Source organism: Stomoxys calcitrans, chromosome 4, assembly GCF_963082655.1.
Source record: "Stomoxys calcitrans chromosome 4, idStoCalc2.1, whole genome shotgun sequence".
In the NCBI taxonomy this organism is placed as follows: domain Eukaryota; kingdom Metazoa; phylum Arthropoda; class Insecta; order Diptera; family Muscidae; genus Stomoxys; species Stomoxys calcitrans.
In genome coordinates, this window is record NC_081555.1 from 14,569,704 (window position 1) to 14,595,895 (window position 26,192).

Sequence of the window (26,192 nt, forward strand, 5' to 3'; positions counted from 1 at the left end):
AAGGAATATATGGTCTTAGTACCCTTTATCAAAAATACTCATTGCTTCCCAAGGTAGAGAAAGACGTTGGTTGCAGTAACTGTTTCAAATGAATGTCTAAATTTAGTATCCTTTGTCAAGGGATATCGTGGTATAAGTTCTTGTTCCCAAGGTATATCATGGAGTATCCTTTCCGAAGGGAGAGGTTGGTTTTATGACCCTTTTCTAGAAGAAAGCATAGTATGAGGGTCCTTTGTAAAGGGATATCGTGCTTTAAGTACACTATACCAAGGTATATTGTGGATTATATTCCCATTCCCAAGAGAGAGGGTGGCTTTAGTACTCTATCTCAAGGAATATTGTGGTTTTAGTACCCTTTCCCAGTCGATAGGTTAATTTTAGTACGATTTCCCAAAGGCTAGAGGAATTTTAGTTCCTTTTTCTAAGGAATAGGGTAGTTTTAGTGCCTTTTTCTAATTGATAAGGTTGTTTTAGTACCATTTCCCAAAGGATAAAGTTGTTTAATTACCCTTTTCCCAGGGGTAGGGTAGTTTTAGTACCATTTTTTAAGGGATCGCATAGTTTTACTACCCTTTCCAAAGAATACGGTAATTTTAGCACCCTTTCCCAAGCGATAAAATAGTTTAATACACTTTTCCAAGGGACATTGTTGATTTAGAATCCTTTACCAAGGTACGTCTTTGTTTTAGTATCCTTTTACAAAGGATATTGTAGCTTTAGTACCCTTTCCAATGGGATATCGAGGTTTTATTGGGTTGCCCAAAAAGTAATTGCGGATTTTTCATATAGTCGGCGTTGACAAATTTTTTCACAGCTTGTGACTCTGTAATCGCATTCTTTCTTCTTTCAGTTATCAGCTGTTACTTTTAGCTTGCTTTAGAAAAAAAGTGTAAAAAAAGTATATTTGATCAAAGTTCATCCGTTTTATTAAAAATGCATTTACTTTCTTTTAAAAAATCCGCAATTACTTTTTGGGCAACCCAATATTATCGCTTCCCAAGGGATAACGTGGATTTAGTACCAATTACAATGTTTAGGATGATTTTAGTTCCTTTCCCAAAGAGGTATCGTAGTTTTAGCGCCCTGTCTCAAGAAATATGATGGTTTAAGTACCCATTTCCAAGGGATACCTAGATTTACATATCCTTTACTAAGGGATATCGTGGTTTTGGCTAACTTTCCCAGATTATATCGCGATTTTAGAACCATTTCCCAAGGGACATCGTAAGTTTAGTACCCTTTTCCAAGAAACATCGTTAAATATCGTGGGTGGTGGTTTAGGTTCCCTTTCTCAAGGGATACCGGGGTTTAAACACACTTTTCCAAAAGATATTGTGGTTTTGGTACATTTCCCAAGGGATATCATGTTTTTAGTACCTTTTCCCCAGGGATATCGTGGTTTTTATACCTTTTTGCCAAAGAATATCGTGTGTAAAGTACCTCTTCCCAAGTACCAAATGGTTTTAGTACCATTAACCAATGGAATTCGTGATTTTATTTCCCGTACCTAGGGAGTGGGTGGCTTTGTTTCCCCTTCACAAGGAATAGGTTGGTTTGGTTTTCCTTTCCCAAGGTAAAAGAGTTTCCCTTTCCCAAGGTAAAAGAGCCAGTAGATCCTCTTAGAGCCCATCGAACATCGACCGCATGATGTAGAATACAGTTTCGAATTGAGATGAAGGTTTTGGTTTACCAACCCAAATGTGAAAAATTGCCTCATTTAGTGATTGGAATCTTCATTTCGGTAACTCAACTGTCTGACCAACTTTCTATTCTCCTGTGTGACTTTTTCATGCTTCCTTTAATAGTTGACAGATTATTATAGCTTTTAAATTTTCTCTGTCAGAGTCTCCAGCACTCTTTGATATGAGTTTCAACGCTGTTCACCCGCAAATGATATCTTTATTTAATAAAGCTCAAACCCATTTAATGCCCAATAATGAATTTTCTGGCATTCTGTATTTTAATATCTTTCTCCAATATATGCTGCATAAGTATATCATTTTGTTAAAGTTTAATTCTTCTCATTAGCGCCTATTGAAAAATGTACCACCTTTTCCCAAAACACTTATACCTCTTTATATTTCCTCTTCGTTGGCAACACTAACACACTAAGGAGAGCAAAGAATGAGAAACAATTTCCCCTGGTTTTTAATAACATGCCTAGCAATTAATTCTGATCAGTCTTGCAGCGGCATACTTATTAAACGCACTACCCTAAACGCACACGCACACACACTCCTACATTCAATCACGACGTGTTAAAAACCCGCTCACACGCGCCCCCTTCTCTCCCACAAACAAACGATTCGTGTTGCAATCGGTAAACAACAATCAACCAAACTGCGTGCTATTGTCGTTGTCGTCATCGGCCAGCCAGCCACTCGACACTCAATCAGTTTTTCCCCACAGAGGCCGTCCGTTGTACATGGTTGCTGTGTGTTCGTAGAGGCAGGCTATAATTGCTGTTGTTGGCGGCGTCTGCGTTGCCGGTTATGTTGACGTTGAGACGCTATTGCTGCTCTGTAGATGTTCTTGCTGCTGATGTTGCTGTTGCTGTTGTTGGCGTACCAAAAGTCGATTATTTGTAATTAAATATAATTACGTCTATTATGAATTTTTTGGGTTTTGTTTTTGTAATTATAGGCTACGTCTGCGTTGCCTTAATTCAAAATAACGAAGCATCACGCATTCTCGGTGTATTCCCATCACCTTCCAAATCGCATTTGCTCATACATAGTGCCGTTGCCAAGGCATTGGCGGATGCTGGTCACGACGTCACCGTGTTGGCCACTACCAGCGATGATGCTCAGGCCCACCGTAATGCCCCCTACACATTTGTGGGCATTGAGGGGCCCATGTTTGACAATGCGTTTGCCCAGGAAATGGTTAATCGTCCTTTGCCCCTTTATCGTAGGCTGAATTACATTTTAGAGCAAATTTTCACCATGGCCAATGAGACCATGAATCACGAGAAAATGTTGCAGTTTTTGCATAGCCATAAGGCGGGTGATTTTGATGTTGTCATATTGGGTTATTTTATGAATGATTTTATGCTGGGCATGGGGGCTCATTTCCAATGTCCCATAATCTTGTCGTTTATGGTGCAACCGATATTTCCCATCAATCGAATGATTGGCAACCCTGCTGAGACATCATATGTTCCGAATCGATTTACGGGCCTTAAGCAACCGATGAGATTTTGGGCGAGAGTTAAAAATTATTTGTCATCGTTATTTGAACAGCATATTCTAGCGGCCATTGTGGAGTGGAAGGTGCAACGGATGTATAGGTAAGTAGGTTGAGAAACAATGAACAACTAACTCTTGAATTGCTACGATATTCACCAGCGACATCTGAGTATTTGGATGGGTAGGAAATGAAATAACCCCACTTTCGCTGTTAGAGTCAAGACTATTTGTGACCAGATACTTATATGGAAGGGATTAGGAACAATTTTTCCCTAATCCCAATGAGAATATTCAAATTTATTCGGTTTTTCTTTATTTTGGACCTTCCTTTTTGTCACACCCTGTCTTAATTTAAGTCGCACATGTAAAATGGGAATTCTATTTTTTTTTACTTAACGCTCTACCTGTACATTTTGCTTACTGTTTGTCTAGGTCAGATGCTGTGTTACTAATTTCCAGTCCACTGTGCCCAGCATGTTATGAGAGTAGCTAATGAACGGAGTGTCCGACAGACAGGGGGAGAAACAGTCAATCACAAAAACAATCACCAAATGTGCCCACTTAAAATTTGGTTGTTATTTGTTTTTTGTTTTAATGGCCCGCCCATAGAATGGTCGGTTACAGTGACGGTCTAGTGTTAATTGATCAAGTCAACTAGTTTTGTGTGTTTTTTCGAAAGATTTTTCTTGAAAATGACCTTCTAATGAATTTCGAGCTGTTCAGTGAAAAGAAAACACTAAACTGAGAGATTAGAAAGAAACAAATCCAAAGAAATGGAGGGAGGTATTAAGATTTGTAGCAGATAAGGCAGACATAAGAACACTTTAGGAACACAAAATGCAGGTAGTTAATGAAAAAAAAGGCTTAAAATGGAAATGTGACAGTAATGAAGATAGAGGGAAAACTAAATAAAAATTAGAAAGAAACATTTTAAGTGAACCATAAACAAACATTTATAATCTAGACTAAGAAAGAGTTTCGAGATTTAATTTTAAAACGGTAAATTCGTTTTTCGTTCGTTCACAGACTGTGTAGGTTCGTCTGGAAGGAAACATAGGCTATATAATTTCTTTATATCGAAAGGGGAGCGGACTCTTCCCCTTACCCCAAAAGTACTATCCAAATATAAAAGTGGGCCGATCGGGACAATATGGGACTCAAGTGAAAGGTATTCAGGAGTAGAGTACGAATTTCATATTAAAAATTGGCTTCAAGTAACTGAGGGCCGCCCCAACCCCAAAACCTCCAAGTAACTGGGGGCCGCCCCCACCTCAAAACCCCGTAAAATAGATTTTTTTGACAATCATGACAATATGGGACTCAAATGAAAGGTACTCGGAAGTAGCTTGCGAATATGGTCAGGAAGGAGAAATGGGTTTTATAATATGTTGATTTCGGGAGGGGGCGGACCCTTCCCCCTTACCCAAAAACACCACCCAAAATCAATAGGGCACCGATCGAGACAATATGGGTATCAAATGGAAGGTATTGGAAAATAGAATACGAATATGGTACTAAAATTTGGGCCTAAGTAACCAACGGGCCGCCCCAACCCAAAATTCTCCAAACAGACATTTTGAATGTTCATGTTCAATATGGGCCTCAAATGAAAAGTATTCGGCAGTAGATTACAAATATGGCATACAAAATCAGATCGAAGTATACGGGGGTCACCTACCTTCTAAAATTGCCTTAAATGGGACTCGGTTTTTTTGTTTGTTCCGTAGAATCAAAAACGGCTGAAAAGTTTTTTTTTTTTAAAAAATTGTCACAGATTGTGTAAGTTTGTCTGGAAGGAATCGTAGGCTTTATATTTTTAAGATATCGAATGGGGGTCGGTCTCTCCCCCATACCCTAAAACGCCATCCAAAACCAAAAGTGGACCGATAGGCACAATATGGGTATAAAATGAAAGGTTTTGCAGACTAGAAATGAATATCGTATTAAAATTTCGGTTGAAGTGCCCAGCGGGCCTGTCCGATCCAAAAATTCCTCCAAACAGATATATTCGACGTTCATGCCAATATGGGCCTCAAATGAAAAGTATTCGACAGTAGATTACAAATGTGGCATAAAAAATTAGGTCCACGTAATGGGAGGTAGCCCCACCCCCAGATACCCCCAAATGGACATTTTATGTCTATATGGGACTCAAAGGTATTTGGAAGTAGATTACGAATATGACATTAAAATTTGTGTTCAAGTATAGGTGGCCCTTTTCCTTCCAAAAATAAGTCAAATAGGTTGATTGACCCATTATGACAATATGGGACTCAAATGAAAGGTATTTGAGAGTAGAAAACGAATTTGATATCCAAATTTGCAGTGTTTGGGGGTACGCCCTAAAACACCCCCTGAACAGAACTTTATTTCCGATTATGGCAATATGGAGCTTAAATTAAAGGTATTTGAAAAAAAGGATGAATATTCAGTGCAAAGTGCCAGTGGCCGCCCCAGCCCAAAAAAACACCCTCCAAATCAGTTCATATTTACCGACCATGGCAATATGGGGCTCCCAGTAAATGGATTTGGGAGTGCAGCACGAAATGTCTGAGTGCCATCCCTCCCCTAAAAAGCACTTCTCATTACCCTAATTTTCAAAAACATCAGATGTCGGAGATTGATAATACGATTCGTGCGAAAATTTTTTTTGCACTCTCACAGTCAAAACAAGAAATGGGACTCAAAAGAAAGGTATTTGGGAGTGGAGTAAAAATGTACTCAGCCACCGAGAATGGGGCACATATCTCACACATCAATGAAAGCTTTCCGATTCAAGTTTAAACTCTATGATAAGGGATTTTTTTTATAGCCTAGTCCGAATGGATTGCCGCAGTGCGACACCTCTTTGGGGAGAATTTTTTACATGACCATGCATGGCAAATGTTGCCAGCATTAAGAGGGGATCATAACCGCCCTAAATTTTGTCCGATGTTATCGCCAGGATTTGAACGCAGGCGTTCAGCGTTATAGGCGAACATAGGCTACAGTGGCACGAATTCGATATACACATTCAGGGCGAAGTGTTCCAACCTTCAAAAGATATTAGAGAGTTAAAGAAGATGCAGTGGAGCTGGCCCGGTTCGGCTATTAGGGTAAAAAAATTCAAAAAAAAAACCAACAGGAGTTTGCAATTGCTGCAACTTTTTTTGCTTTGCAAATCCCACAATTTGTCGGACACCATTGAATTCGTGAAGAAAATCTCTTTCCGTAGTGGTGCGATGTGCAGAAATACTGTAAAGTTTTCCATAAAAAAACATTGCAAAAACCAATTTTTTTTTTGGACGAACATTTGAAGGTCGTTTTCAAGGCCAAAAACGCTGTAACTCCTTCATTTTTCCGAATTTCGAAAATTTTCTAGCATTCCGCAGTTCGAAATTCGAAGACGATTCGTACAATTAAAAGAAATATTTAAAATTTCACATTTTATTTTTTGGCATTTTTTTAACAAAGGCTACCCCCTTATGAAAATTTTCAATTTTTGATGCGAAAAAATTTTTCGAGTTGAGTACACAGTATTGAAGATTATGGCAAAAAATTCGGATAAGTGCAACTCCTATGTTGTTTCTTCGAAAAACAAGCTCAAAATCGCATAATTAATATTCGAAAAATACTAAAAAAATCAAGGTGAGTTTGAAATTGCTGTAACATCTTTAATTTTGCGAATTTCAAAATTCGGAGGGCACCGTTGGATTCGTGAAGAAAATCTCTTTCCGTAGTGGTGCTACATGAAGCAACACTGTAAAGTTTTCCATAAAAAACATTGCAAAAACAATTTATTTTTGGACGAACTTCCAAAGGTCGTTTTCAAGGCCAAAAACGCTGTAACTCCTTCATTTTTTCGAATTTCGAAAATTTTCTAGCATTCGAAAAATACTAAAAAAATCAAGGTGAGTTTGAAATTGCTGTAACATCTTTAATTTTGCGAGTTCCAAAATTCTGAGGGCACCGTTGGATTCGTGAAGAAAATCTCTTTCCGTAGTGGTGCTACATGAAGCAACACTGTAAAGTTTTCCATAAAAAACATTGAAAAAAAAAACAATTTATTTTTGGACGAACATTTGAAGGTCGTTTTCAAGGCCAAAAACGCTGTAACTCCTTCATTTTTTCGAATTTCGAAAATTTTCTAGCATTCGAAAAATACTAAAAAAATCAAGGTGAGTTTGAAATTGCTGTAACATCTTTAATTTTGCAAGTTCCAAAATTCTGAGGGCACCGTTGTATTCGTGAAGAAAATCGCTTTCCGTAGTGGTGCTACATGAAGCAACACTGTAAAGTTTTCCATAAAAAACATTGCAAATACCATTTTTTTTTTTGGACGAACATTTGAAGGTCGTTTTCAAGGCCAAAAACGCTGTAACTCCTTCATTTTTTCGAATTTCGAAAATTTTCTAGCATTCCGCAGTTCGAAATTCGAAGACGATTCGTACAATTAAAAGAAATATTTAAAATTTCACATTTTATTTTTTTGGCATTTTTTTAACAAAGGCTACCCCCTTATGAAAATTTTCAATTTTTGATGCGAAAAAATTTTTCGAGTTGAGTACACAGTATTGAAGATTATGGCAAAAAATTCGGATAAGTGCAACTCCTATGTTGTTTCTTCGAAAAACAAGCTCAAAATCGCATAATTAATATTCGAAAAATACTAAAAAAATCAAGGTGAGTTTGAAATTGCTGTAACATCTTTAATTTTGCGAGTTCCAAAATTCTGAGGGCACCGTTGTATTCGTGAAGGAAATCGCTTTCCGTAGTGGTGCTACATGAAGCAACACTGTTAAGTTTTCCATAAAAAACATTGCAAATACCAATTTTTTTTTGGACGAATATTTGAAGGTCGTTTTCAAGGCCAAAAACGCTGTAACTCCTTCATTTTTTCGAATTTCGAAAATTTTCTAGCATTCCGCAGTTCGAAATTCGAAGACGATTCGTACAATTAAAAGAAATATTTAAAATTTCACATTTTATTTTTTGGCATTTTTTTAACAAAGGCTACCACCCCCTTATGAAAATTTTCAATTTTTGGTGCGAAAAAATTTTTCGAGTTGAGTACACAGTATTGAAGATTAAGGCAAAAAATTCGGATAAGTGCAACTCCTATGTTGTTTCTTCGAAAAACAAGCTCAAAATCGCATAATTAATATTCGAAAAATACTAAACAAATCAAGGTGAGTTTGAAATTGCTGTAACATCTTTAGTTTTGCGAATTCAAAAATTCTGAGGGCACCGTTGGATTCATGAAGAAAATCTCTTTCCGTAGTGGTGCTACATAAAGCAAGACTGTAATGTTTTCCATAAAAAAACATTGCAAAACCAATTTTTTTTTGGACGAACATTTGAAGGTCGTTTTCAAGGCCAAAAACGCTGTAACTCCTTCATTTTTTCGAATTTCGAAAATTTTCTAGCATTCCGCAGTTCGAAATTCGAAGACGATTCGTACAATTAAAAGAAATATTTAAAATTTCACATTTTATTTTTTTGGCATTTTTTTAACAAAGGCTACCACCCCCTTATGAAAATTTTCAATTTTTGATGGGAAAAAATTTTTTGAGTTGAGTACACAGTATTGAAGATTATGGCAAAAAATTCGGATAAGTGCAACTCCTATGTTGTTTCTTCGAAAAACAAGCTCAAAATCTCATGATTAATATTCGAAAAATGCAAAAAAAAATCAAGGTGAGTTTGAAATTGCTGTAACATCTTTAATTTTGTGAGTTCCAAAGGGCACCGTTGGATTTGTGAAGAAAATCTCTTTCCGTAGTGGTGCTACATGAAGCAATACCGTAAAGTTTTCCATAAAAAACATTGCAAAAACCAATTTTTTTTTGGACGAAAATTTGAAGATCGTTTTCACGGCCAAAAACGCTGTAACTCCTTCATTTTTTCGAATTTTGAAAATTTTCTAGCATTCCGCAGTTCGAAATTCAAAGACGATTCGTACAATTAAAAGAAATATTTAAAATTTCACATTTTATTTTTTTGGCATTTTTTTTAACAAAGGCTACCCCCTTATGAAAATTTTCAATTTTTGATGCGAAAAAATTTTTCGAGTTGAGTACACAGTATTGAAGATTATGGCAAAAAATTCGGATAAGTGCAACTCCTATGTTGTTTCTTCGAAAAACAAGCTCAAAATCGCATAATTAATATTCGAAAAATACTAAAAAAATCAAGGTGAGTTTAAAATTGCTGTAACATCTTTAATTTTGCGAGTTCCAAAATTCTGAGGGCACCGCTGGATTTGTGAAGAAAATCTCTTTTCGTAGTGGTGCTACATGAAGCAACACTGTAATGTTTTCCATAAAAAACATTGCAAAAACCAATTTTTTTTTTTGACGAACATTTGAAGGTCGTTTTCAAGGCCAAAAACGCTGTAACTCCTTCATTTTTTCGAAATTCGAAAATTTTCTAGCATTCCGCAGTTCGAAATTCGAAGACGATTCGTACAATTAAAAGAAATATTTAAAATGTCACATTTTATTTTTTTGTGCATTTTTTAACAAAGGCCATAACCCTTATGAAAATTTTCAATTTTTGATGCGAAAAAATTTTTCGAGTTGAGTACAGAGTATTGAAGATTAAGGCAAAAAATTCGGATAAGTGCAACTCCTATGCTGTTTCTTCGAAAAACAAGCTCAAAATCGCATAATTAATATTCGAAAAATACTAAAAAATTCAATGTGAGCTTGAAATTGCTGTCACATCTTTAGTTTTGCGAGTTCCAAAATTCTGAGGGCACCGTTGGATTCGTGAAGAAAATCGCTTTCCGTAGTGGTGCTACATGAAGCAACACTGTAAAGTTTTCCATAAAAAACATTGCAAAAACCAATTTTTTTTGGACGAATATTTGAAGGTCGTTTTCAAGGCCAAAAACGCTGTAACTCCTTCATTTTTTTGAATTTCGAAAATTTTCTAGCATTCTGCAGTTCGAAATTTGAAGACAATTCGTACAATTAAAAGAAATATTTAAAATTTCATATTTTATTTTTTTGCATTTTTTTAACAAAGGCTACCCCCTTATGAAAATTTTCAATTTTTGGTGCGAAAAAATTTTTCGAGTTGAGTACACAGTATTGAAGATTATGGCAAAAAATTCGGATAAGTGCAACTCTTATGTTGTTTCTTCAAAAAACAAGCTTAAAATCGCATAATTAATATTCGAAAAATACTAAAAAAAATCAAGATGAGTTTGAAGTTGCTGTAACATCTTTAGTTTTGCGAGTTCCAAAATTCTGAGGACACCGTTGGATTCGTGAAGAAAATTTTCAAGTTTTGATGCCAAAAAATTTTTCAAGTTGAGTACACAGTATTGTAGATTATGGCAAAAAATTCGGATAAGTGCAACTCCTGGATTTCGCATTTTTCGGATATAAGTCATACAATTTTGACCTTGTTTTTTGAAGAAACAACATAGGAGTTGCACTTATCCGAATTTTTGCCATAATCTTCATTACTGTGTACTCAACTCGAAAATCGGAATTGTGAAATTCGTAAAACTGAAGAAGTTACACTAATTTCAAACTCATCTCATACGCTAAATATACCCAAATGGTAGCTAAATCTGATTCTGAACCAATTTTAATGGACCACGGCCGATGTTTTCTGTTTGTAATAACTCCGGTTGATAAATGCTAATGCTGACAACATTTGTGAGGTACTATGCCTTGTAAAACTTCTCTCCAAAGAGGTGTCGCACTGCGACACACCGTTCGGATTCGGCTATAAAAAGGAGGCCCCTTACCATTGAGCTTAAACTTGAATCGGACTGCACTCATTGATATGTGAAAAGTTTGCCCCTATTCCTTAGTGGAATGCTCATGGGCAAAATTTCTACATTTCAGTTTCAAAAGTGCTTTTATGAACTGCGGTTTTTTTCTACCCCCAACCAGTCGTTATATCCCATTAAACATTAGTCATTAGCCGGCGGATAGAGATTGTTTATACAAAGCCATTTAAAAAACATATGTTTCTAGGTATTTTTTTTTAAATACAATATAATTTTAATTATCCAAAACACTATACCTTTGTTAAGCGGATAAGAGAGTTTTGTGGTTGGGCGAGAACTATGCAAAATGTGTTACAGTGAGTCTATAGTCTCTCAGTCATTATCGGCTAGTTGTGGAAAAAACAGTGTTATTTGTGATTTAAGTTTTTATATTTCTATTGTCAACTGAAAATGGCAAACAAATCTGTTTGGCATTATTTAGCCTTTTTAGGCCTTAGCTTCCAGGTCTTGGATGCCGCCCGCATATTGGCCTTTTTTAGCCCGGTCTCATATTCCAACATGTTAACCTATAGTGCAGTAACTGAAGCCTTGGCCCACGCTGGACATAATTTGACAATCTTCAGCAATTATGCCAATCCCAGTAGTTATACCACCAAAAAATATCCACACCACTACCAATACATACACCTTGAGGGTCAAGCTCTATACGATGGCCGCCGTTTGGTTAACAACACCAAAGGTCATTATATGGTTTGGTTTAAAGTTATCGATGAAAGGCTTGAGTGTGCCCATAGTACCTTAAATCATCCCAAAATGTTGAATTTCTTGGCCGAACACCAGGCAGGGGATTTTGATGTGGTTTTGGTGGGTCATACCATGATGGATTTCCTGTTTGGCTTGGGTACACATTTCCAGTGTCCCATTATATCGGTGACTTTATTAAGGCCACCGTATGCTACAAATCGTTTGCTGGGTAATCCTGCAGAAGTTTCTTATTATCCTCGTTTGACCCGAGTCGCATGGAAGGCACCTTTGAAGTTTTGGCAAAAGGTGCTTAATTTTGTGGATTATGCTGTGGAGCGTTATGTTTTGCAACCCTATATAAATGGCATTAATGAGGAGATGTACAGGTGAGTGAGTATATAGGGGGACTGATGAAAGTCGTTTGGTGCCGTCTCTATAACACCCTATACCTACCCTATAAGAACAATTTGGGAACTATATCTTATACTGAATCAATTTTGATGGACCTCAGCGGATGTTAGGTTGAATGGGTTGCCAAAGGTGAGTTCACTCGGAGGCCAGTTTGGCCCACTGTGGTACCCTAGAGAGAGAAAGGGAAGAAAAAGAAAATGTGAGACCTCGTACTAAAGGTTATATACAAATAAAAGAAAAAGGCAGGAGGAGTGGAGAAACCCAAGCGGGGGATGAAGAACCGCCCGTTCCTACATCAGCACGGATCTATCTACGCCGGAGCTTGTGACATTCCCCGTCGGAACCATTCTGCTCCCTCAACAAACCTCAGGAGAGATACCAGAGGTACGTTAGCAAGTTCACCCAGATCACAGAAGAAACGGCTCCCCAGAAAGGAAAGCCTGGGTCTCTGCAGACACGGACAGGAACACAGCAAGTGATTAATAGTCTCCTCCTCATCCTCATCGAGGCTACGCCTACAGAAGTCATTGTGCGAGATCACAAAAAAAAAACGGCTCCCCAGAAAGGAGAGCCTACGTCTCTGCAGACACGGACAGGAACGAAGCAAGTGCTCAATAGTCTCCTCCTCATCCTCATCGAGGCAACTCCTACAGAAGTCATTGTGCGGTATCCTCATGCGCGCCGCCATGAGGCCTATGGCATAGTGTCCGGTTATGACCCTTGTCAAAGTACTCATCGACCTCTTATCGAAAGCCAGCAACTCCCCTCGTCCTCCTTAGGTCGATGACCGGCCATAGTGCCTTCGCAGCCCGACAATCATCTACCGAGTCCCAACTCGCCACCGACGCCGCCCTGGCCATGTGTTCAGTAGCTCGTCAAATGGCACGTAGGCGCGACCATCGGTCCCTCCTGACGCACTTGTTCGCCCTCTAATTTCCTGTAATCTCCTCATGCTGAGGAACCCATCGGAACACATCGTAGGCCCGGAGCCTATCCAGGGATTCCAAACAGTCCGACACGCATTTCAACCTCACCATCCTCGACCCTAAGCGCCCCTCGACCCTAAGCGCTCACCATCCTCGACCCAAACCTTGAGCGCCGCCGTACTGTCCACATAAATTTTGAGTTGCGAGGGCGGTAAGCCCCTTACCAGAATTTCTCATCCGGCCACTGGAAAGGGAGACCTCCGCCTGAAAAACCGTACACTCGTCCGGCAGTCTCAGAGACATACTAATATTGAGTGCATCAGAGTAGACCGCCAATCCAGTCCCTGACTCCATCTTGAAGCCATTTGTGTAGATCGAGGTCTCATCCTCCTCAAGTACACCATCCGCCCTCCATTCGTCCCTCTCAGGAAAACGAATCGCGAATGCCCTCACTCCAGGCGGCACTGGTGCCAGGTAGTCGGAGATCCTCCTCAGTCTACCCTCCGTATCCATAACAACCAGAATCGAACTGTGGCCGCAACCATCCTCCTTCAGCATGCCGAACTCTCTCAGCCTAAGCGTGACCCTGGCGGCACCGTTCCAAATATAGGCCCCAAAGGGCTGCATATCTAGCATCGCCTCCAGGCCTGCCTGCGATGCGGATCTCAGTGCCCCTGTGATTCCGACGCAGGCCAGTCGCTGGACCTTCTCGAACTCCCTCTTGCGCGTTCTCTTCCCTACGGCATCCCACCGTACCAGTGCTTCATAGGCCTGAACTGGTCTCACGATGGCCGTATACATCCAAGGAATCATCCTGGGAGTTACCCCTCACTTGCTACCGAACATCCTCCTGCAGGAGTAAAAAGCGCATAGTGCCTTACAGCTTCTTTCCTCGGTGTTCCTCTTCCAGGACAGTTTCGAACCGAGGACTACACCTAGGTACTTCACCCTCGTTCGACAACCGCAGGGTGACCCCGTCCAAGGACGGCTCTAGCGGCAGGATCAACGAAAGGCATCGGCTTAACAGTTTTGCCCTTTTCTGGCCCTGGCGTTCTCGGTATTGTTTGTAACCTATCTGACATTTTCAGTTGTAGTGTTTGCGTCGGTGTCAGTACCGGTATTGTCCGATGTAGCAGAGGGCAGCATACGTTCCACGACAGTAGTATTCATCATATGCTATGCTTGCGCATCAAACGCTTGTCACGGATTGTCAGAGTGGATGGCTCTAGACCGCCCATTTTCCTCAGATACCGTAACGAGCGTTTGTAGTCTTCTTCCCGTTTCTGCTCCTCCGTCTTCTGTACTTTCCGCCTGCAACCCTGCGAGGTTCCAGCCACTCCACCAGGAATTGAGGTTCCTGGACGTCCTCTTCATTCTTTATGAAAATAAAGTTCGATTGCTCCAACTTCCAAGAGTCCATCGCAGGAATCCTCGTAAGGAGCCAAGTCAATGTTGTCTTGTCGGGTCAGTATACTGTGTGTAGAGTTTGGGTAAAGTCTATGTTGTGTATAACATGAGGTTGGGACCTGCGGTAATGGAGGATAGGTAGAGGTTAAACAGTGCCGTAGATATCACACCGCCTTGGGGTACTTCCTGTTTCACTCTACGGTGCTTCGACTTTATATACCTAAAGTCCACAAATAACTGGCGACCACACAGATAATTTGCGACCCCAGCTTTGCAGGCTTGGCTGGTGGGAGGTGTTGGCGGTGTCCTCAAATAGTTAGGCATGGCTGACCGTGTCGAATGTCTTCGATAGGTCCAGTGCCACGAGGACAGTCCTATCACATGGCCTGAGCTCATTGAAACCGCGGCAAATGTGTGATGGCATGCAGAGCCTTTGTTGTGCTATGTAGTCTTCGAAATCCATGCTGATGCTCGGCGAATGGAAATTCTCCTACGAGGCTCGGCAGAAGTAATGCCTTAAGCGTCTTGGCTGCTGGGGAGAAAAGGGAGATCGGTCTGTAGGACTCCCTCAAACTCGGCTCCTTTTCAGGCTTCAGTAGCCTCATCACTCTGCCAATCTTCCAAACATCGCCAGCTATAAGAGTGTTCAAAGACAGGCTGAGGACCGTAGTAAGGTACTCAACTCCGGGTAGATCTAGATTCTTCAGTAGAGATTCCGTCGGGGCTTAACGCCGTGGATGATTTGGCGCCACGCATGACATTCGTAACTTCACCCACGGAAAATTGTGATGAAAATTGTCCATGGGCTCGTAGCCCAAGAATACGAGGTATGACTCTGCTCCTAGCCCTGTTACTCGCGAGATGCACAATAAATTGACAGTTGAACAACCTGTGGAGCATCTTTTCGGCTCAGTCACGGCTACGTTGCCAAAAGTAACTGAGGTCCTGTCATCCCGGGGTTCGAGAGTGACCTAATAGCAGACCTCAGCTTGCCTAAGCCGGTGCCTAAGTTACATTGCTCCAAGTGTTCTAGCCACAAATTCCCTTTATGTTCGTTGACTACCCTGTTTATTTCCAGATCTAGCTCGCTGATGCTGGGGTTAGTGGGGACCTTACAACGAATCCCATCACGCTCGTCTGCGGGTACCACTGCCTGCGCCGGGAAACTGGGCCGCACATGGGGTATTCAACCGGCTGGAATGAAGCGAGCGGCTCTTGCGTAAATGATGTTTCGGAATTTCCTCTCGGCAATTAGCAAATTCGAGGGGGTGTCAGTTCACTGAAGCGGCGATTGGTGTACTCTCTGAAGCCGACCCAATCGGCCTCTTTCTGATTGATAAACTTCCGGCGCTCAGAGGTTATGATAATGTAGCAGTCGTCGAGGGAAACGTTGTCCAAAATGTTAAATGCACTTGCAGTGGCTCCAGAAGTGAAAATCAAGCGATATACATATATGGCAGCTATATCAAAATCTGAACTGATTTCTATGAAATTCACCAATAACGTCGAGAGAAAACCCTTCCTGCCAAATTTCGAGAGAATCGGTAAACAAATGAGCATTTTATTGCAATATTTCTCAAAATCGGGAGCTATATCTTAATCTGAACCGATTTCGAGCAAACTTCTTAGATATTGTGGTAGACGTCGAGAATGGCGCTCTACACAATTTTGGTAAGATTGGTCGTAGGAGTGAAAATCGGACGTTCATATATATGCCCAAAAAGTAATTGCGGATTTTTTAAAAGAAAGTAAATGCATTTTTAATAAAACTTAGAATGAACTTTAATCAAATATACTTTTTTTACACTTTTTTTCTAAAGCAAGCTAAAAGTAACAGCTGATAACTGACAGAAGAAAGAATGCAATTACAGAGTCACAAGCTGTGAAAAAATTTGTCAATGCCGACTATTTGAAAAATCCGCAATTACTTTTTGGGCAACCCAATATATCCATATATGAACCGAATTTTTCAAATTTCAATAGGCTTCGTTTATAGGCCAAAAGACGTGCCTATACCAAATTTGAACACGATCGGATGAAAATTGTGACTTTTAGTTATTAATTGATTCTGAGACACTTTTTCGTTTTTATTTTTATCCCATAAATTAATCCAAAATTCCCTATGGACTTGGCAATGAATCATATTGTTTTATTAGCCCAAAATACATATTGGTGATAAAATTGTTGATGTTACGACCACCAATCGTAGATACGGTTGTATGTTATATGATTGGCATATAAATATTCATAACTAGCAGATTTGCATACCTGTCCATCACACCGTTGTTGTTGATTTTTTGTCAGGCAAGAAAGGGTATGTCTTTTTGCAGTTTTCAGCTTAAGTGGGTATCTGTTTTGTTCCTGTTGTTTTTGTGCTATACTTCTTTTTTTCTGGTTTAAGTGGCGTTTCATAAAAGCAAATTGAAAAGAATGAAATAAAACAAAAACATATTTTTATTAATCACTCTCAAGCCAAAACCTGTGGGGAATAATTAATTACAATGTTAGAGTTGCCAATGAGTAAGAGGGAAATTTGAGGGGGGAAATAAAATATTGGGAAATCCTATGAAATATGAGATTTTCGTTGATATAATACATTTTCAAGGAATTTTCGGGAAGTTTTACTCTCTGGTTGAAATAGACCGCCGTTGGCAACATTAGCAAAGATCATTGACATAGATAAATTATGTATAGATAAGGAATTTGAACTCCCCACATAGACTGGTTGGTGGCGCTTGTGAATATAGATATATGAGAATTATCTAAGAACATGGTGCAAGCAGAATTCTGCGTGCAATGGCATGTAGTTTGCGTCGTTTGCATTTCCTAAATTTGCATTATTTCCTTTCCCGTGAGGGAAATTATGGCTTAATGCACGTATATAGGGTTTCGGCATTCGTAACTTGCAATATGTGTACCTTTCTTTCTTTTATTACTTTTCTTTTTGCTGTAAATTTGATTTTTTTTTATACCCTCCACCATAAGATGGGGGGTATACTAATTTCGTCATTCTGTTTGTAGCTACTCGAAATATTCGTCTGAGACCCCATAAAGTATATATATTCTTGATCGTCGTGACATTTTATGTCGATCTAGCCATGTCCGTCCGTCTGTCCGTCCGTCCGTCCGTCTGTCTGTCGAAAGCACGCTAACTTCCGAAGGAGTAAAGCTAGCCGCTTGAAATTTTGCACAAATACTTCTTATTAGTGTAGGTCGGTTGGTATTGTAAATGGGCCATATCGGTCCATGTTTTGATATAGCTGCCATATAAACCGATCTTGGGTCTTGACTTCTTGAGCCTCTAGAGTGAGCAATTCTTATCCAATCAGAATGAAATTTTGCATGACGTGTTTTGCTATGATATCCAACAACTGTGCCAAGTATGGTTCAAATCGGTCCATAACCTGATATAGCTGCCATATAAACCGATCTTGGTCTTGACTTCTTGAGCCTCTAGCGTGCGCAATTCTCATCCGATCAGAATGACATTTTGCACGACGTGTTTTGTTATAATATCCAACAACTGTGCCAAGTATGGTTCAAATCGGTTCATAACCTGATATAGCTGCCATATAAACCGATCTTGGGTCTTGACTTCTTGAGCCTCTAGAGTGCGCAATTCTTATCCGATTGAAATGAAATTTTGCACGACGTGTTTTCTTATTATATCCAACAACAGTGCCAAGTATGGTTCAAATCGGTCCCTAACCTGATATAGCTACCATATAAACCGATCTTGGGTCTTGACTATCCGATTTGAATTAATTTTTGCACGAAGTATTTCGTTATGATATCCAACAACTGTGCCAAGTATGGTTGAAAACGGTCTATAACCTGATATAGCTGTCATATAAACAGATCTGAGGATTTGACTACTTGAGCTTCTAGAGGGCGCAATTCCTATCGGATTTGGCTGAAATTTTGCATGACGTATTTTATATTTACTTTTAACAACTGTGTCAAATAAGGTTCAAATCGGTTCATAACCTGATATAGCTGCCATATAAACCGATCTGGGATCTTGACTTCTTGACCCCTAGAGGTCGCAATTATTATCCGATATACCTGAAATTTTGTACGATGGATCTTCTCATGACCATCAACAAACGTTGTTTATTATGGTCTGAATCGGTCTATAGCCCGGTACAGATCCCATATAAATCGTTCTCTCTATTTTACTTCGTGAGCCCCAATGGGCGCAATTCTTATACGAATTGGCTGAAATTTTACACAGGTCTCCAACATATAATTTAATTGTGGTCCGAACCGGACCATATCTTGATATCGTTTTAATAGCAGAGCAACTCTTTTCTTATATCATTTTTTGCCTAAGAAGAGATACCGGGAAAAGAACTCGACAAATGCGATCTATGGTGGAGGGTATATAAGATTCGGCCCGGACGAACTTAGCACGCTTTTACTTGTTATTTTTTCGGCAGAGCTGCTTGCTTTGAAGACAAATGAAATAATTACCGACACCTATAAGATTGACATTTGCTGTAAAATTTTGGGAGCACCAAAATTTCTCTGTTATTTCAATTCTCTTTGATCATTGAATCCATAGTTCGCCCCATATCGCTCTTCGTTTCATATCGCTCTCCGTAGTTACAATTGTAATGGGTTGTTTACCGGTGTACAACATAGATAATAAACAGATATTTCAGTGAGAGAGAAAGAGAGAGAGAGAGTAAGGCTTAGAGTAGGTAAAATGGCCAAATTTACTTAGTAAATAACGGTAATGATTTTCACCCAACGCACTGGGTAGAGTGGTGAAAATAGTTGGGAGTATTGATTGTTGTTGTTGACACTGTGTTACCGACTAAATCCTATCCCCATATGAAAATGTTGAGTATGGCAGAAGATAACAAGCAGATAAGGTAAAAAGGCATAGCTAAGATAACATGTGTGCATCAATGGTATGGTGGGTTATGGAACGTGTTAAATGCAAATATGTGTGCGTTGCGTTTAGTTTGATGTTTATTGCACAGCTAGTGTTGTTGAGATATTAAAGGTAGAGTGGTGAAGATCAATCAATGAAATGATTGTTTTATTGCATTGCAGTTAAAATATATCGCTGTGCTATAAAGGGTGATTTTTTTGAGGTTAGGATTTTCATGCATTAGTATTTGACAGATCACGTGGGATTTCAGACATGGTGTCAAAGAGAAAGATGCTCAGTATGCTTTGACATTTCATCATGAATAGACTTACTAACGAGCAACGCTTGCAAATCATTGAATTTTATTACCAAAATCAGTGTTTGGTTCGAAATGTGTTCATTCACCGTAACGTTGCGTCCAATAGCATCTTTGAAAAAATACGGTCCAATGATTCCACCAGCGTACAAACCATACCAAACAGTGCATTTTTCGGGATGCATGGGCAGTTCTTGAACGGCTTCTGGTTGCTCTTAACTCCAAATGCGGCAATTTTGCTTATTTACGTAGCCATTCAACCAGAAATGAGCCTCATCGCTGAACAAAATTTGTCAAAATTTGAACACATTTCGAACCGAACACTGATTTTGGTAATAAAATTCAATGATTTGCAAGCGTTGCTCGTTAGTAAGTCTATTCATGATGAAATGTCAAAGCATACTGAGCATCTTTCTCTTTGACACCATGTCTGAAATCCCACGTGATCACCCTTTATAAAGTAGTACATAAATTATGTTTTAATATTTAAGTAGAAATGAATCTTTAATGGTATTTTACAAGTGATGTAAAAGAAACTTTGTTGAAATCAATGAAAGTTCCACAAAAAACCAAACAAACAAAACCGTGCTAAGACGGCCTGGCCGAATTATATGCCCTGCACCATTGATCGCATCTTTCGAGTTATTTCCCGGCATTTTTTTTTAAGCAAACAAAGGATAAAATAAAAGAATTGGTAAGCAATAAAAGCAATGTCAAGTTATGGTCCGATTCGAACCATAATTGAACTGAATATTGGATAGTAGAAGTAATTGTGTAAAATTTCAGCCAATTCGAATAAGAATTGCGCCCTTTGGGGGCTCAAGAAATAAAATAGGGAGATCTATTTATAGGGGAGCTGTATGAGGCTATAGACCGATTCAGACCATAATAAACACGTATGTTGAAGGTTACGAGAGGATACGTCGTACAAAATTTCAGCCAAATTGGATAATAATTGCGACCTCTAGAGGCTCAAGAATTCAAGATCCCAGATCGGTATATATGACAGCTATATCAGGTTAAGAACCGATTTAAACCATATTCGGCACAATTGTTAAAAGTCATATTAAAATACGTCATGCAAAATTTTGGCCAAATCGTATAGGAATTGCGCTCTCTAGAGGCTCAAGAAGTCAAGATCCCAGATCGGTTTATATGGCAGCTCGGTTTATATGACTGCTATATCAGGTTATTGACCGATTTGAACCATACTTATCACAGTTGTTGGATATCATACCGAAACACGTCGTGCAAAATTTCATTCCAATCGGATAAGAATTGCGCCCTCTAGAGGCTCAAGAAGTCAAGACCCAAGATCGGTTTATATGTCAGCTATATCAGGTTATCAACCGATTTGTCCCATAATTGGCACAGTTGTTGAATATCATAACAAAACACGTAGTGTAAAATTTCAATTCAATCGGATAAGAATTGTGCCCTCTAGAGGCTGAAGAAGTCAAGATCCCAGATCGGTTTATATGGCAGCTATATCAAAACATGGACCAATATGGTCCATTTACAATTCCAACCCACCTACACTTATAAGAAGTTTTTGTGCAAAATTTCAAGCGGCTGGCTTTACTCCTTCGAAAGTTAGCGTGTTTTCGACAGACAGACTAGATCGACATAAAATGTCACGACGATCATGAATATATATACTTTGTCAGGTCTCAGACGAATATTTCGAGTAGTTACAAACAGAATGACGAAATTAGTATACCCCCATCCTATGGTGGAGGGTATAATAAAAAAAAATTATTTTTTTTTTTTAATAAAAAAAATTAATTTTATATGGTCAACAATTTTTTTTGAGGGTTCTTTTGTTTTAATCAAAATTCTTTGTTTATGGCAACCCTAGCCTTGGGCTTGTGCGAGTATAAAAAAAAGTTTTCATGATCACCACATATGGAATAATTAACCTCAAAGTAAACTATTTAGTATTCATAGAAATGAAACGTCGAAACACCAATAAACAACAATGTTCAGTAACAGTGGCATAAATTATGATAGGTGCACTTTATGGAAAAATGGAAAAATGTATTAAAAAAAACTCTGGATCTAGTGTCTACATAAAAAGTAAATTCCCATGTCCAACATGGCTAATTTTTAGGTAGATATTTTTAAATTATGCATTTTGTCATAGGCCTGCACATTTGATTTAGATAGCCGACAACAAAATCGTTTAAAAAAAATCTTGCCTAACTGCCACAACAAATAAAGCATTTATATGAATTTTTTAAAAATGTTCATTATTCCTGTGAAATTTATCCCGGTTTATTTTATTCGATTTTCCTTGCTCTTTGTTTCTCTAAGTCTTCGGTTTATTGCTTTCTTTTAAGGCATATTACATTCACAACACCACACATCGTGAATGTACAATACGTCATGAAAGATAAAATCATTTGCAAATAATTTAAATACACAAGAATTAATGCCTTGATTCACGTTCCGCGCCCCATATCAACCGTATTGATATGGATTCAAAGCATAACAACGCCTTAGCAGTAGCAGCAAAACACAACAGAAAAAAAAAGAAATTCCAGTGGGGTGTTGGGTGTAAATGGCAAAACACACTCACTTGGTTTCAAAGTGCCAAAGAGAATGTATTTCTCTGCTTTGTTTTTCGTTTTGTATACAAAACAATCTCCCGGCATATTTATGACACAAGACAAGGCGAGAGACATGTTTTTGCATACAATGAGCATATGAGTAGAGCGTTTGCATGTGTTGGCAAAGCCAAATACATTGTGTTGGATTGATCAACATACAAACGTACATATATGTATATGCATGTAGATAGTGAGTTTTTCTATTGCTTACTCCGACTTGAAAATACCATGCTTATACATTTTGTTGTAAATCAAAGGGGGGGGAATCTCTACTGGCGAGAATATAAAATAACTTGCCGAACCGGGCCCGCTCCCCTGCGCCTTCTTTAACTTTCTAATATCTTTTTAGGGTGGGAACACTTCTCCCTGAATGTGGATATCGAATTCGTGCCATTGTAGCCTATGACGCTAAGCGCGTACGAATCCTGACGAGAACATCGAACAAAGCGGTGTTTATCACCTCTTAATGTCGGCTACATTTGCGCGGTACAATGCCATACGTGGTCATTTAAAAAATTTTCCCCAAACAGGTGTCGCACTGTGGTACGCCGTTCGGACTCCGCTATAAAAAAGGTCCCTTATCATTGACTTTAAACTTGAATCGGAAAGCACTCATTGATATGCGAGAATTTGCCCCTTCTCGGTTCTTGGTGGGTTTTCCTTAGGGTAATGTTCTCATTAGGGGAGGGACGGCACCTCAGACATTTCGACTCAAATAACCCATTTGACGTATTTTTCAGAGGAAAAGCGCCACCTAGACTTGAACGCAAATTTTAATGTCATATTCGTAATCTACTCTCTAATATCTTTCATTTGAGTCCCATTTAGCCATTATCGGCTAATATGCCCATTTGGGGGTATTTGGGGGTGGGCGACCTCCCATTACCTGGACCTTATGTTTTATGCCATATTTGCAATCTACTGCCTAATACTTTTCATTTGAGTCCCATATTGACATGAACTTCGAATATATCTGCTTAGAGGAGTTTTGGGTTTTGGGGGGGAGGGGAAGGAGAGGGAGGGCCGCCGGTTACTTGGACCCAAATTTTAATACGATATTCCTTTTCTGATCTCTAATACCTTTCATTTGATACTTTTATTGTGCCCATCGGAATACTTTCGGATACGGGTGGCGTTTTTGAGGTAAGGGGGAGGGTCCGCCTCCATCCGATATCTACAAATTATATAGCCTATGTTTCCTTGCAGACAAACGTACACAATCTATGAACATTTTAAGAAAATCGGTTCAGCCATAGTGGCGTTTCTGAGGGGTGGCGTGACCCCCTATACTTCGATCTGATTTTGTATGCCAGATTCGAAATCTACTCATTTGCACGTCGTGCAAAATTTCATTCCAATCGGATATGAATTGCGCCCTCTAGAGGCTCAAGAAGTCATGACCCCAGATACGTTTATATGGCAGTTATATCAGGTTATGAACCGATTTCAGTCATACTCTGCACATGTGTTTGAAGTCATAATAAAACATCTCATGCAAAATTTCAGCTAAATCGGATAAGAATTGCGCCTTCTAGTGGCTCAAGAAGTCAAGATCCAAGATCGGTTTACGTGACAGCTATATCAAAACATGGACCGATATTGCCCATTAACATTCCCAACTGAACTACACTAATAAGAAGTATTTGTGCAAAATTTCAAGCGGCTAGCTTTACTCCATCGAAGTTATCGTGCTTTCGACAGACAGTCAAACGGACGGACATGGCTAGATCGACTTAAAATGTCTTGACAATCAAAAATGTATATACTTTATGGGGTCTTAGACGAATATTTCGAGGAGTAACAAACAGAATGGCGAAATTAGTATACTTCCATCCATATATGCTTCAATAAATTTTAAATATGCTCGTATGTTTAGTAGGTGAGCGCAATAAGTCATTTGTATAACAAGTTGTCTCCCCAGACAAGATTTGTTCATTATATTCTCTCAATTGCTTTGCTCTCTCTCGTTAGGAAGTAGAGACCAGGAGCACCATCAAATTTGCATATCAAACGATGTGGTTATATACCCGTTTGACAATAATATAATTAATAGGGTTGCCATTGCCATTTTTTATGAAAAGTAACAAAAAATGGAAATTAAATATCTATAATAAAACCATTAGGTTAGGTTTAAGTGGCAGTCTGCTATCAGACTCACTTAGACGTTTTTGTCCATTGTGATACCACAGGGACAGAAGAAGGAATATGCCTTTTAGTTCCTACCGTTGAACCATCCAGATCGCTTTAAAAAGCCCATTAAACTGCAAATGTTCACATCCGCTAAATCAGACTGGCTCTCAAAGAAATAAGAACCTAATGTGGAACTCCTTCTAGCATTCCGCAGTTTGAAATTCGAAAACGATTCGTATAATAAACAGAATTACGTAAAATTTCACATTGTATTTATTCTGCATTTTTTTTAGCAAAGGTTAACCCCTTAGAAAATTTTGTTGAGTATACAGTATTGAAGTTTATGGCAAAAAAATTGGATTAGTGCAATTCCCATGTTTTTTCTTCGAAAAACAAGCTCAAAATCCCATAATTAATTTTCGAAATATACAAAAAGAGGTGATTTTGAAAACTCTGAGGACATCGTTGGATTCGCGAAGAAAATCCCTTTCCACAATGGTGCTGGACGATGCAATACGAGTACTACTTATTTGCTAGGGCAACACTGTTGCTTAGTGTCAAAAAATCCCCCCTGCTCTGTGTTATCGACAATTTTGGCGCGCTCTCTTAAGATGACGGTCTTTTGGCAAACTGAGACAAGCTTTGCTAGAACTCACAAAGCAACTATGTGGGCTTCTCAGCCAACGGTAACTGATGTTTGACAATTACAATTAGCTAGGGGGTCAACAACACACATCTGAATGCCTGCTATATCAGTTCAGTCATTCCAAAAAATGTTTTTTAGAGGGAGAACTTAGCAAAAGCTGACAAAATTACTGTTTGTCTTACACGCGCTCTCTATAATCGCCATTGCCAAATCAAATCACAATGCCTTAATTGTATCAGTTTTAATTACCCGTTTATTACGACACCAATTCCATTGTCTACAAGTAGGTAGGTATTTAAGAGTGAAAGAAACATAATAGACATAAGCTCCACAACCTGCCTTCTCAACACAATGTGGCCCACCACCTAGTCTTATTATTAGCTAATGTTGTTGCTGAGTTTGCCATTGCTGCTGCTTCAGCTTCTGGTCTTTGCCACACTGCGCAGCTGTTAACACTTTGTCTGAGGCGGGTCATAGTCATCATGGGCCACCACTCCCATTGTTTACCCTCAGCAAAAAGGGGGCCAACAAACACAAGTAGTAGTAGCAGCGACAGCAGTAACAACAGCGACAGCAGCCAAACACAATTAAGCTTGACTCCCTCTCATGGCTTGACGCTGTTAATGGGATTGGTTAATTACACGAGTCTGGCAAATTATCGAAAGACCGCAAAAAGAGTTGAATGGTATTCGTGTTTAGAGATATGTCATCTCATGCAGGGGTCGCATACGAGGGTGTAGACAGCAATGATGGTTAAATAATGGAGAAGAGACAGAAAGAGGTAAAGTGAAGGTAATTGTGACAAAGATCTAGCAAGGGAGGGGAAGACGAGAAAAGTAAAACAAAATGAAATAAAATGAAATAAAATAAAATAAAATAAAATAAAATAAAAAAATAAAATAAAATAAAACAAAATAAAGTAAAATAAAATAAAATAAAATAAAATAAAATAAAATAAAATAAAATAAAATAAAATAAAATAAAATAAAATAAAATAAAATAAAATAAAATAAAATAAAATAAAATAAAATAAAATAAATTAAAATAAAATAAAATAAAATAAAATAAAATAAAATAAAATAAAATAAAATAAAATAAAATAAAATAAAATAAAATAAAATAAAATAAAATAAAATAAAATAAAATAAAATAAAATAAAATAAAATAAAATAAAATAAAATAAAATAAAATAAAATAAAATAAAATAAAA

The 26,192-nt window shown here is 38.6% G+C and overlaps 1 protein-coding gene across 4 annotated transcripts in view; it reads left to right on the forward strand.

The window, feature by feature from the left end:
* LOC106085137 (UDP-glycosyltransferase UGT5) overlaps positions 1-26,192 on the forward strand; it is a 51,640-nt gene that overhangs the window by 20,737 nt on the left and 4,711 nt on the right. The window contains exon 1 of one of the 4 annotated variants that reach the window (XM_013249194.2): positions 2,196-3,289. The exons of 2 other annotated variants lie outside the window; for them this stretch is intronic. In XM_013249194.2, the coding sequence (XP_013104648.2) occupies positions 2,610-3,289 (680 nt within the window). In that variant the 5' untranslated portion in view covers positions 2,196-2,609. Of the gene's footprint in view, positions 1-2,195; positions 3,290-11,292; positions 12,045-26,192 lie in introns of those variants that run through there. One more of the 4 variants, XM_013249193.2, reaches the window with a different exon arrangement.